A 13296-nucleotide genomic window follows, 5' to 3' on the forward strand; every position below is an offset into this window, starting at 1 on the left:
GCTGAGCCCTGAGGCCCAACCCGACGCGAGGCCCAACCTGCAGGGACGACCAACGCCAGGGCCCCTCCAGTTTGGAAGCTCGACCCTACATAGCACCCGGGGCCAAGTCCCAATGCTGAGGGTCCCCTAGATACCCCCACTTACCTGCTAGGGCAGCTCTCTCCTCTTCTGGATCTTTAGACCTGTATGGGAAAACAACTTGCCTTACAGGCCAGCTGAATCCACTCCAGGTCTTCCAGGTCTGCCCAAAAGAAGAGAGCAACAAAGGACTGCTGATGCTGGAATATCCAGATGAAAAACACTATGGTGCTGGAGGAACTCATGGCTGTGGAACTGAATCTGAGTTCCTCCAGCATCATAGTGTTTTTCATCTGCCCAAAAGAAAGGACTTACTTTCCAGTCCAGATATATCCACTCCAGGTCTTCCAGGTCTGTCCTTAAGCAATCACTTAACTTCCAGTCCAGGTAGCTCCACTCCAGGACTTCCAGGACCGACCAGATGCAGCCACTTACCTCAGAAATGTGGTAAGAAGGCTGGGCTGCAGGTGAGGCTGAAACAGCGTGGGTTCTAGTCCCCCTCCCCAGCATACTACTAGCTAACGTCCAGGCCATTGAGAAAGAAAGTTGATGAACCAAGGGCAAGTCTGACCTCCCAAAGAGAACTGAGGGACTTCTGTGTGCTATGTCTCACCGAAACGTGGCTGTGCCATACAACCTGAGGGCTTCTTAATTCACCGAATGGACCATACAGCGTCCTCAGGCAAAGTCAGAGGCGGAGGACTTTGATTCTTAATCAGTAACTCGTGGTGTTCAGGCATGACAGTCCTGGCGAGTTCCTGCTCACCCAGCCTGTAATATCTAACGGTGAAGTGCCGTCCATATGACCTGCCACGGGAGTTCACTTCAGCTATCCTGATGGCAGTCTACATCCCACCCCGGATGGACATGATGCCTGCACTCAATGAACTATACTCTGTGGTCAACAGCCTTGAGACAGGATACCCTGAGGCCCTCTTCATTATTGCAGGTGACTTCAACCAGGCCAACTTCAAGAGTGTGTTACCAAAATACTACCAGCACAACTCCTGTCCCACCAGGTGCCCAAACACCCTTGACCATTGCTATTCAACCAAAGATGCCTATCGACCCACTCCCTGCCCTCACTTTGGTAAGTCAGACCACCAGGCTGAGTTCCTTCTCCCTGCATACAAACGGAAGCTGAAGCGGGAGGATCCAGTACAGAAAGTCATTCAATGCTGGTCTGAGGAAATAAATGAGCTTCTACATGACAGCTTTGTGTCAGTGGACTGGTCCACATTCAAAGGCTCAGCTGCCAGCCTCGATGAGTATGTCACCACCATCATGGACTTTATCAGCAATTGTGTTGAGGACTGTGTACTGAAGAGGACAATCAGGGTGTTCCCAAACCGGAAACCATGGATGAACTGGGATATCCACTCCCTAATGAAGTCCAGGACTGCAGCTTTAAAATCAGGTGATTCTGACCTTTACAATAAATTGAGATATGACCTCCGTAAAGCTATCAGAGATGCCAAGAGACAATATCAGTCCAAAATAGACTCCCAGACCACCCATCAGTTGTGGCAGGGTTTATTTACATGCTATAACGGGCTAAAAAACAAAGTTGGGCAACATCATTGACACAGCACATTCCTTCCTGATTGGCTTAATGCATTCTATGTACATTTTGAACAGAAGGGGATTGGTAAGTCACCACCCACCCCGACAGCCTCCAATGAACCTGAACTCATGGTCACCGTTGAGGATGTAAGATCAGTCTTCTGGAGAATGAACCCGTGGAAAGCATCTGGCCCGGATGGTGTCCCTGGCTGTGTCCTCAGATCCTGTGCAGATCAGCTGGCGGGGCTACTTACAGACATTTTTAACTTCTCCCTGCTTCAATCTGAGGTTCCCACCTGCTTTAAGAATACCACTATCATCCCAGTACCTGAGAAAAACAAGGTAACGTGCCTTAATGACTACCGACCGATGGCTCTGACATCCACTATCACGAAGTGCTTCGAGAGGCTGGTCATGGCACACATCAACTCCAGCATCCCAGACAACCTCGACCCACAGCAATTCGCCTACCGCTGAAACAGGTGGATGCCACCTCCCTGGCCCTACACTCATCTCTGGAGTATCTGAACAGTAAAGACACCTGCATTAGACTATTGTTTATTGACTACAGCTTCAGTACTATAATCCCAAGCAAACTCATCACCAAACTCTGCAAACTGGGACTCAACACTTTGCTCTACAACTGAATCCCAGACTTCCTGACCAACAGACCACAATCAATGAGGATAGGCAGCCATAATTATTCTCAACACTGGTGCTCCATAAGGCTGCGTTCTCAGCCCCCTACTCTACTCCCTACACACTCATGATTGAGTGGCCAGATTCTGCTCCAGTGGCATCTACAAGTTTGCAGATGATACCACCGTAGTGGGCCATACCTCAAATAATGATGAGTCAGAGTACAGGAAAGAGATAGAGAGCTTAGTGACATGGTGTCAAGATAACAACATTTATCTCAGTGTAAAACAAAAGACCTGGTTATTGACTTCAGAAAGGCAGGCAGTGCACATGCACCTTTCTACATCAACAGTGCTGAGGTCGAGAGGGTTGAGAGCTTCAAGTTCCTTGGAGTGAACATCACCAATAGCCTTTCTTGGTCCAACCATGTAGATGCCACAGCCAAGAAAGCTCACCAGCACTTCTACTTCCTCAGGAGGCTAAAGAAACTTGGCATGTCCCCCGTGATACTCACCAACTTTTATTGATGCACCATAGAAAGCATTCTATCTGAATGTATCACAGCTTGGTATGGCAACTGCTCTGCCCAGGACCGTAAGAAACTGCAGAGAGTTGTGGACATAGTTTAGCACATCACGGAAACCAGCCTCCCCTCCATGGACTCTGTCTATATTTCCCGCAGCCTGATTATTGAATGGTTCCCTAGTATGATAAGGTGGACTCTTGACCTCACAATCTACCTCATTATGACTTTGCACCTTATTGTCGACCTGCACTGCATTTTCTCTGCAACTGTGACACTTTACTCTACATTCTGTATTGTTCTACCTTGTACTAGCTCGATGCACTGTGTAATGAATTGATCTGTATGAATGGTATGCAAGACAAGTTTTTCACTGTACCTCAGTACAAGTGACAATAATAAACCAATTCCAATTCCAATTCTACCTACTTGCCACCAAAGTCTTGCTGAAACCTTGCCACCTTACTCCAGAGAATGGAGAGTCAGGCCTCCACATGCAGCCCAGGTAAGTGCTTGCAGGGGCATGTGTGGTGAGTACAGGTGGCAAGCCAAGTCCTGCTAAATTCAACCAGTTGCCTATTTATCTTATATGTGTTTAATAAAAGTTGGATTGCAGGGATGCACAGTCACACCTAAGAATTCAGACAATGTAGCTTAACAACTCATTGGAGAGAAGGACGATGAGAAGTGACTTGATAGAGGTGTATAAGGTGATAAGAGGCATAGATCGAGCGGACAGTCAGAGACTTTTTCCCAGGGTGACAACAAAGGGACATAATTTTAAGGTGATTGGAGGAAGGTATAAGGGGGATATCATGGTAAGTTTTTTACACAGAGAGTAGTGGGTGCGTGGAACGCACTGCCTGCAGAGGTTGTGGGGGCAGATATATTAGGGACATTTAAGAGACTCTTAGACACATGAATGATAGAGAAATGGGGGGCTATGTGGGAGGGAAGGGTTAGATAGATCTTAGAGTAGGATAAAACGTTGGCACAACATTGTGGGCCGGGGGTCTGTACCGTGCTGTAATGTTCTATGATCTAACACTTGACTTGTAAAATGGGGTGCTGGCTGGAAATGCTACCTTATGCATTTGGTTCAAAAGCACTTTTAATTACACACAAAAAGATGTCAACACCACTGAATGCAACAGTCTTGACAGCAACATTCACTTTATCGTGACTCTGACATCAGTAATATAGATTGTAATTGCTTCATTGTGACAGGAGGGAGCAACTATTTTCAGTAATCCTGTTTAGTCTGTGAATGACAATGCTCTAAATCTGCTGAATTACTGGCTTTTTAGACCACAATATAGTCTGTTTAGCACAATGTATGACTTATTTTAGAAAAATTAGTATATACAATTTGGAGTAATGAAAACAAACTAAAGAATTGTGCAACCTACTGTATCATTCCAAAACAAAGCAAATATTAGGTTGCATGATCAAACCCATTTCCTTTCTGATTTTTTTTAAATGAGGCTGATGGATCCTATGAGCAATTTATATTGCATTCAAAGGCAGGAGGGAAGTTTGTTCAAAGTTTATCAGCAAGAATTGGACTCAGTATGTCCGGTTTTGTAGGTGATGTGTCCTGCAGCGTTCTGAAATGGCACCCGCAGCTTGTGTACACACATTGGGCAGTGAATCATGAGAGAAGTGATGCTGTTGTTAGTAGGTGTCCAGTGAACATCCAGCAGAAACATGCAGAGCATGCAGATCATAGTATTAATCAGCATTTAGTGTAAATTTAATGGCACTGGCAAACTGGAGTTTCAGCTAACACCCACTCTGTAACCTTTGATGTTGAAGCTGTGTTCAACAGCAAGAAGGAGCACTCCACTAGCATTACTTAAATTGGTGATTGATTCCTTCTGGCTAGTGGATGTTTGCTGTTGATTCCTTCTGGCTAGTGGATGTTTGCTAATCTCTGGTGAATGTTCCAAGGTGAAAAAGTCAATAGTGTGGCAGATAGTGTGACAAGGAGAGCAATCATCTCAGTCCTCAGACTGGTTCCTCAGCACCAACCACCTTCAGCTGCTTCATCAATGATTTTCTTTTCACATTAAGGTCAAAAGTGTGGATATTCCCTGGTGATTACATGATTTTCAATTCCATTCGAAATTCCACCATAAAGGAAGCAGCCCATGCCTCCCAACAGCAAGACCTCGATAACATTCAAGCAGGTGCTGGAACGTGGTACTACAAAAGTTCCCGGAAATGTCACTTCAAACAAGGAAGAGACTAGCCACCTGCTGTTGATATTCAGTGGCATTACTATCACTGAGCTAACCCCACCATCAGTAAACTGGGCCAGTTCAGTAGTGGCTGGAAATTTAACTGTTGTGGCTACAAGAGCAGTTCAAATGTGGGATACCTTGTAGCAATGGATTCACCCTTTAAGTTCCTAAAGTTTTCCACCATCCACAAGACAAAAGCCAGCAGTGTGGTGGAATACTTCCCCACTTGCCTGCATGTCTGCAGCTCCAACAGCACTCAAGGATTTCAACACCTTCCAAATCAAAGCAGCCCACTTGATTGGCACCCTGCCTATCATCCTAAATATTCATTCCCTCTACCACCAGTGTATGGTGGCTATGGTGTGTACCATGCATAAAATGCACTTCAGTTAAATTTTTTTTTTAAATTTTATTTACAGCATGGTAACAGGCCCTTCCGGCCCAACGAGTCCGCGCCGCCCATTTTTTAAACCCAAATTAACCTACCCGTACATCTTTGGAATGTGGGAGGAAACCGGAGCACCCGGAGAAAACCCACGCAGACACGGGAGAACGTACAAACTCCTTACAGACAGCGACGGGAATCGAACCCCGATTGCTGGCGCTGTAATAGCGTCGCGCTAACCGCTTGCATATGGTACTCCAACATCAACTCTCAAACTCACAAACGACCCCTAGAAGGACAAGGGCGCAGGCATATAGAAACACAACCAGCTGAAGGTTCTGCTCTAAGTCCCACACCGTTGCCATTCCTCCATCACCAGTTCTCAATCCTGGAACTCCCGACCTACCAACTCTGTAAGAGTACTTTCACCAGAAGGACTGCAGCAGTTCAAGATGGTAGTTCACCACGACTATTCAAGGGCATTTAAATATGAGCAATAATTGTTGGTCTTAGAACATAGAACAGTACAGCATAGGTACAGGCCCTTCAGCCCACAATGTCTGTGCTAAACACGATGCCAAATTAACTAAATTTCTTCTGCCTGTACATGATACAAAACCCTCCATTCCCTGCATATTCATGTGTCTATATAACAGCCTCTTATCTGCTTCCACCACTAGCGGGCACTTACCATTGTGTAAAAAAACTTGCTCTACACATCTTTAAGCATTCCCCTTCTCATCTTAAATGCAGAGTTGTGGACACAGCCCAGTGCATCACGGACACCAGCCTCCCCTCCTTGGACTCTGTCTTTACCTCTCGTTGTCTTGGTGAAGCAGCCAGAATAACCAAAGCCCCATCCACCCGGGACATTCTCTCTTCTCTGCTCTTCCATCGGGTAGAAGATAAGGAGCCTGAGGGCATGTACCACCAGACTTAAGGACAGCTTCTACCCCACTATGATAAGACTATTGAATGGTTCCCTTATACAATGAGATGGACTATGACCTCACGGTCTACCTTGTACCTTATTGCACTGCACTTTCTCTCTAGCTGTGACACTTTTCTCTGTACTGTTATTGTTTTTACCTATACTATATCAATGCACTCTGTACTAACTCAATGTAACTGCACTGTGTCATGAATTGACCTGTACAATCGGAATGCAAAACAAGTTTTTCACTGTACCTCAGTACGTGACAATAATAAACCAACACCAATACCAATGTCCCCTCATATTTGACATTTCTACTCTTGGTGGCATATTCTGACTTATAGACCCTATCTATGCCTCTCATAATGTTATAAACTTCTATCAGGAAAGAACCCTTCTACTAAAATGTCTTGACATCCTACAAATCAAACTTTAAAAATTGAATCTAAACATCATATTTCTACAGAAAAGGTGCAAATGTCATAGATATGGCATAATTTCTCAAAGAATTAAATTCTGTACAGGTGCTTACAGTTATGTTTTGGACTTATCTTCTTGTCTAAAGATGTGTCCTCAGATCAATGGAATTCAATAAAACCATATTCAGAAGTGAAGCACGTTGCACAACCAGCATCTGCAGAATCTCTATTTTGTATTTTTGGCTCTACCGGTACAAGGCAAATTCCTTTAACTTCATGCCTCAGGTTTGAAAACACACCAAACTTAGATTTTCCAACTGAGGGAGCACAACCTGAGCTCTGCCCGTACAAGAGATGTGTCACCGTCTTCACCAAACACGGCCACTGAGCTGAATCATTAGGTTTTCTTACCTTGTAAGCATCTTTAAACTCTTCCTTAACAGCAAAGAGAAGCTGGATTTTATTGTCATTAAGTTTCTGTGCCAATTGAGCACTGGATGGATAATTCTGTGATTAAAAACATTTCAAAATTACATGATAGCAAAATACAAAGAAAATACCAAATGCTCAACAATTCTGTTATTGTTCATGTTGGTATGTGGCCACATTAGGACTGCGACATTTTGATGGGGGATGGGGGTGAGTGGGTAGGTGGGGGAGTGATGTTAGTGGGTAATTAAATGTCAGGGTAATTGGGGCACTCAAGCAGTGCCCAGGAGAGAAGCACTCAAATCTAGTTCAGTCCAGGAGGTTTGAAAAGATCTAATTCTCAAGTTAATTGAAAGTAGAATAAAGCAAACAGCATTTGGTTTATAAAAAGCCAGCCCATTCCAGGAGACGCCTAAGCAGCTGGGAGAAATGGCAACTTTAATCATTGAACTGCCAAATAGAAATCAGTTCCTTAACATAAAGATAGGTTTGTGCTGATCTTTTACAGCATGTTCCTTGAATTCATAGCACATTATACTGCAGCAATTCAATCTCAGCAGGGCACCCAGGTGATCTCAAATACAAACTGAAATTCTGTAACTATATTATAAACACCTCTTTGAGTTCCCCACCAACTCACCCACCATCCTGACCTAGTCATTTTCATCATTTCTATATTATAAACACCTCTTTGAGTTCCCCACCAACTCACCCACCATCCTGACCTAGTCATTTTCATCATTTCTTTATTGTTTTTGAGTCATTATCCTGGAATCCCCACCCTAAAACTACACAACAAACAACACAAAGTTTGGAAGTTAAAGCAGATGGCAGCCATGCCCCAGCTTCTCAGATGATCAATTAACCCAGGCCTGCCAGCACTGCCCACCTCACAAGTATAAATAGTACCACAGAAGTATTAAGTAGTGATTGTCTGTGCTGTGCTAATATCCCACTAGACAAATATCCCTTTTAAGTGACAGCAGTTGAATCATGTCAATCTATATTACATTCAAACTAAGGTTGGACAAGACAATGGAAATTGCTCTCATGCTTTGCAACCCAATATGAAACATGCATGCTTTTTCCTTGACTACGTTCTTTTGTCTGTCTATGATTTTTATGTTGAATCCGTCCATCAATATCAAAAGCCAGCTTAACTGATGGTGACTGGTTATGTAGACACCCTGAGTGTCAAGGTGGCAATTCCCAGCACTTGGCAACGTTCTGCCACGAGTATTATTCCCAGCAAAGTGAACTTCCGCATTACTGTAGAAGACAAGTAGTCGAGTGGCATTTCGCCAACCAATTTTATCCTGGAAGAGAAAGCAGAATTAAATAACCTAAATATGTGTGATTATTTTAGTGAACATGTCAATCTATATTACATTTTCTATGGAGTATGTGGACTTTTAAATTTGGAAGCTTCTGGATGGGAATTTTAAACAGATGGGTATAAAGAATAAATATGCTTATGCATGCATTTTTAATATGCTTAAAGATTATTGAAAGGGATGTAAGCCCCTTCCCCACCCCCACCCCCCCCAACCCTACCCTGGACACAACCCTGGTAATACATGGAGAATATAAGAAGATAAGAAATAGAAACAGCAACAGGACATTCACCCCCTGGTGCCTGCTCCAGCATTCATGGCTGATCTTGAACTTAGAACCACTTCCATGCTCTGAGAGAAATTTGGAATATGGCTTTCAGAGGACTATATCTTACATCAGGACAAAGTATTCTCCATGGCAACTGGGAATTCTTGTGAATGCTAGAGGCAAATAATATCTATAACTGGGTTTCCAATATATGGTCCATGATACAACAGTGGCCCACAACATCTAGGAATTCTGTTCCATTTACATATTCATTTTTTACTAGTTGATTTGCCCTGCTTGAATGGCCCTTAAATTTGGGAAGAATAGTTCATGTGTTGTGGTTAAATTGATGGCATTTTCAATTAATATCTTCACTTTGAGGTAGATGCAAAATAATAGCTTCTGGGGATCCATGATATGGACTGTACATCCCATAAAGACAAAAGTAATTGGAGATGATCCAGGTTATAGAATTGTGTAACAAGTCCAATCAAGCAATTGCAGCACAAATTTATTGCCCAAACTTAATTGCCCTTGAGAAGGTGGCAGTGAGCTGTCTTCTTGAGGAAATATTACATAAAATGACCTGGACTCAGATGGATGTTGGACAGGAGGAGATCACACAGAGGTGACAGGGCAAGGGAGGGACTTGTAAACAGGTGTGAGAATTTAAATTTGAGGTGTTGCTTAATTTGGAACCAATGTAGATCTACAAATGGAGAAAGCTGAGCACTTTAACCTGGGTTCTATCATATTCACTATAGATAGGAAATATAATTAACAGCTATCTGGGCCAAGGCAGTTGATCAAACTCATTGGAAATTTTTCCAACCACAAGGCACAGTTCCTACAAACAGCAAGGCAGATGTTGGATCAAAAGGCCATGCCTTGGCCCACCTATCACAGTTTCAAAACTCCAGCTGAAGCTAAGGAGAAGGTGTGGGAAAACATTGGGAGGAAACAGAATTAAAAACTGCATGCTGTGCAAAACGGCTGCCAAGGTGACGGCAGTGTTTCCAGAATGCTGCACTAAAACCAAAGCACTGGGCTACTCCCCACAAGCTGGAAGTCAGAACTGCTGGCAGTGATTCATTAGCCATGTGATGATTCAGTTGACCTCACAAAGCCCTGCACATCAGCTTACGAAACTTTAGGGAAAGCTCGGAGACAGCGGTCATCGCACACTACAGCTCCACTTCAAGTGAGATAGCTTTTTCTTCCTAACACAAGCAAAAGATGGGGCAACCATATGTACAAGTGACAGTGTGTGATTCAACCGTCACAACAGATTTCCTGCAGTTTCAGTGAAACAAGTACCCATTTACATTTACATAATTTGATAACAATATGAAAAACAGGCTTAAGGAAATCCTTGCCCAACTTGATGTCTCCACTAGCTTGATTCAATGAAGCCTAGGCAAAAGAGTGCCTGATAGCTTCTATGTTCTCTCAAGTTCAACGAAACATACATTCTTAGAGTAAATGAAAATCAAAATTCTGCAGATGCCAGAAACCTGAAATAAAAATATAAAATACTGGAAAAACTCAACAGGTCAGGCAGCTCCTGTTGAAAGAGAAATGGTCAATATTTTAGGTCTGTGACCCTTTGTGAGAACTGGGGAAGAGAGGTACAAAGTAGTTTTTTGTAGGAGAGCAGGTGGGGGAGGGATGTATAGAATAAAGGGAATGTCTGTGATAGGGTGACTTGAAGTGGTTTAATGGGACAGTTACCAGCAAATTAAGCTTTTTGGTGTCCATGTAATGGTGTTGTTAATGGTAAGGTTGTGGGACATGTCCAGCAGGCCAGACTTATACAAGTAGGATAAGAAAAAAACTTGCATAAAAACAAGAATATACTGTAAAAACAGACTTCACTCTATCAGTCAAATTCCCTTTGTTCTACCCATCGCCCTTGCCTTACTTCACTGTTATCTGGACCAACTTGTTTCTCTCTTTCTCGGTTCTGATGAAGGGTCCCTCATCTGAAACATTACTTGTTTTTCTTTTCACAAATGCTCCCTGAGTTGCTGAGTTTTCCCAGCATTTTCTGTTTTCATATAAAAGCTTAGGTAGCTTGATAAGCTGGATGTGCAATTGCTCATCCGGGGTATCTAGAATAAGGAGTCGCAGGCTCAAAATAAGGTGTCAGGACAGAGATGAGGAGAAATGTCTTCACCTAGAGTCTAGTGAATATTTGGAATTTTTGACCCAAGAGAGCTGTGGAGGTTCAGTCACTGAGTATGCGAAAAAGAGAGAGAGATTTTTAGATATTAAAATAATTAAGGAATACATGGTTACTGCAGGAAAATGGTGTTGAGGTTTAAGATCAGTCAGGATCTCATTGAATGGCAGAACAGACATCATGGGACAAATGGCCTTATCCTACTTATATTTCTATGTTCTGTTCTAAAATATGGGGGTTGATGGTGACTCCCTTCCTCTGGCATTAATGCTCCAGTAACAGCCTCAGAACAGGATTGGTGATATTACAGTCCCATTAACACCAGGGATAGGGCTGCTACCACTGAAAATGGGCTCAGCAGCTGATTCAAGCATTTGGGAAACTTATATTATGTAAATAGGACATCCTTTTTTGTCATGCACTCATGGAAAGTGAGTATTCTTGAAAGGTCACGATCTCTAATTGCGTTACAGAATATGATCTCTTATCATCTTGAATAATGCACTCCTTCCAGCTGTGGTGAAGATCAAAGAGCATTGGTACAACAAGGACATTTTAAAGACAAGTGGAAAGGTCTGGAGTCACATACAGGCCACAATAGGTATGGATAATAGATTTTATTCCCAGAAGGACTGATATCCTTATAGTTCCCATATTTACACAAAATAATGTAAATATGGAAAATATAAGATCAACTGTGAACTGAAAGGAGGTTCAGACAAACAAAGAATTTCATGGGGAGACACAAGGATCTGCAGATGCTGGAATCTGGATCACTAAACAATCTGCTGGAGGAATAGCAGGTAAAGAAGAATCTGTGAGGGGAAAGGAACTGTCGATGTTTGAGGATGAAACATCAGGACTGCAAACCATGCATCATCAATTTCATGATGTCAATTACTAATTCCAAATTATTTAACTGCATTTACATTTCCCAGCTGACATGGTGGATTTAATGTTTTGTCTCTGGATCTTTAGTCCCCTCCTCTGAATTACTAGTCCACTGCTATGCCACCATTCCCATGACCTGTAGGCCTACAAGTGCTGGAAGATGGGAATAGGCTGGGTAGATCTCTTGTTGAACTTTCTCTTTGCCTGCAGAAGTTGCAAGCCCAGTGTTCCGGATCGCAAAACAAAAGGGAATACTCCCACTTGCATGTCCTGAAGCCAAGAAGCCAAAATTAATACACTGAACAAAAATATAAATTTTCCTAGCAGGACAAATAATTGAGATTAAAAGCCCCACAAGGATATGGAAAGAATTTTTTCATTCATAAATGTGTCCAAAAAACTTCACGGGGTCATGATCTCACAAAAAATGGAACCCAGTCAAAGACGTTTCTTAAAGCTGGTCAAAGAGGCAGATTTTAGGAAGAGTCTTAAAGGAAGAGAGAGGTAGAGCAGAAGTACAAGGAGTCACCCTGCTGGTCTCCCTGCAAATCAGGAGCTGAAAAGTCAAATTCAGCTTCTCTGTGAGAGAAAATGATGTCTGATTTGCGCAATAGAACACAAAATGCTGGAAGTGCTCCACTGGTGCATCTGAGAAAGAGAAACAGGTTTAGTGTTTCAGATCGGTGACCTTCCATTAGAACTGAATTCATTTGAACATCACCTTTCATCAACATTCAAATGTTGCAACTTGAGCTTGAATCCATTCTCCCTTTTCTTAGAACATGATCAAGGTGCATTGTCAACTCTCTGTACACATGCACACAACAGCACAAGAAACTGGAGCGGGCAGACATTATTCAGCACCTCAAGCCCCAGATCCACTAGGCCCTGATCTATCTCAACATCATTTTCTGCCCCTTTCCCCCATATTCCTCATTTCTTGTATATCCATAAATTTATCAACAAACAATCTGCTGGAGGAACTCAGCAGGTCGAGCAGCATCTATGGGGGGAAAGGAATTGTCAACTTTTCAGATCGAAAATCCGCATCAGGACCCGAAACGTTGACAATTCCTTCCCTCCCACAGATGCTGCTCGACCCGCTGAGTTCCTCCAGCAGATTTTTCTTGCTCCAGATTCCAGCATCTGCAGTCTCTGGTGTCTCCATAAATCTATCAATCTCTGTTTTTATTTCAGTCAATGACTAAGCCTCCTGTAATAGAGAATTTCAAAGTTCCACCACCCTCTAAGTAAAGAAATTCTTCTTCCTTCAGTCCTGGGACACCACTTATTTTGAGAATTTGACTCCGCATTCTAGACTGTACAGTCAGAGGAAATATCCTCCCCATATCTACTTTGTCAAGCCTTCTAAGAATTTTGTATGTCTCCACGAAGTCACTTCTCACTC

General features: G+C 42.9%; 1 protein-coding gene across 1 annotated transcript in view; it reads right to left on the bottom strand.

Moving 5' to 3' along the window:
- The window catches only part of LOC127570519 (integrin beta-1-like), a 57444-nt gene that overhangs the window by 26179 nt on the left and 17969 nt on the right, over positions 1–13296 (bottom strand). Inside the window, exons 5-6 of the mRNA XM_052016171.1 lie at positions 8311–8529; positions 7196–7291 (exon numbers count right to left, since the gene is read on the bottom strand). Of these exons, the coding sequence (XP_051872131.1) occupies positions 7196–7291; positions 8311–8529 (315 nt within the window). The remainder of the gene's footprint in view (positions 1–7195; positions 7292–8310; positions 8530–13296) is intronic.

The sequence above is a fragment of the Pristis pectinata genome, chromosome 5 (assembly GCF_009764475.1).
Source record: "Pristis pectinata isolate sPriPec2 chromosome 5, sPriPec2.1.pri, whole genome shotgun sequence".
NCBI lineage: Eukaryota > Metazoa > Chordata > Chondrichthyes > Rhinopristiformes > Pristidae > Pristis > Pristis pectinata.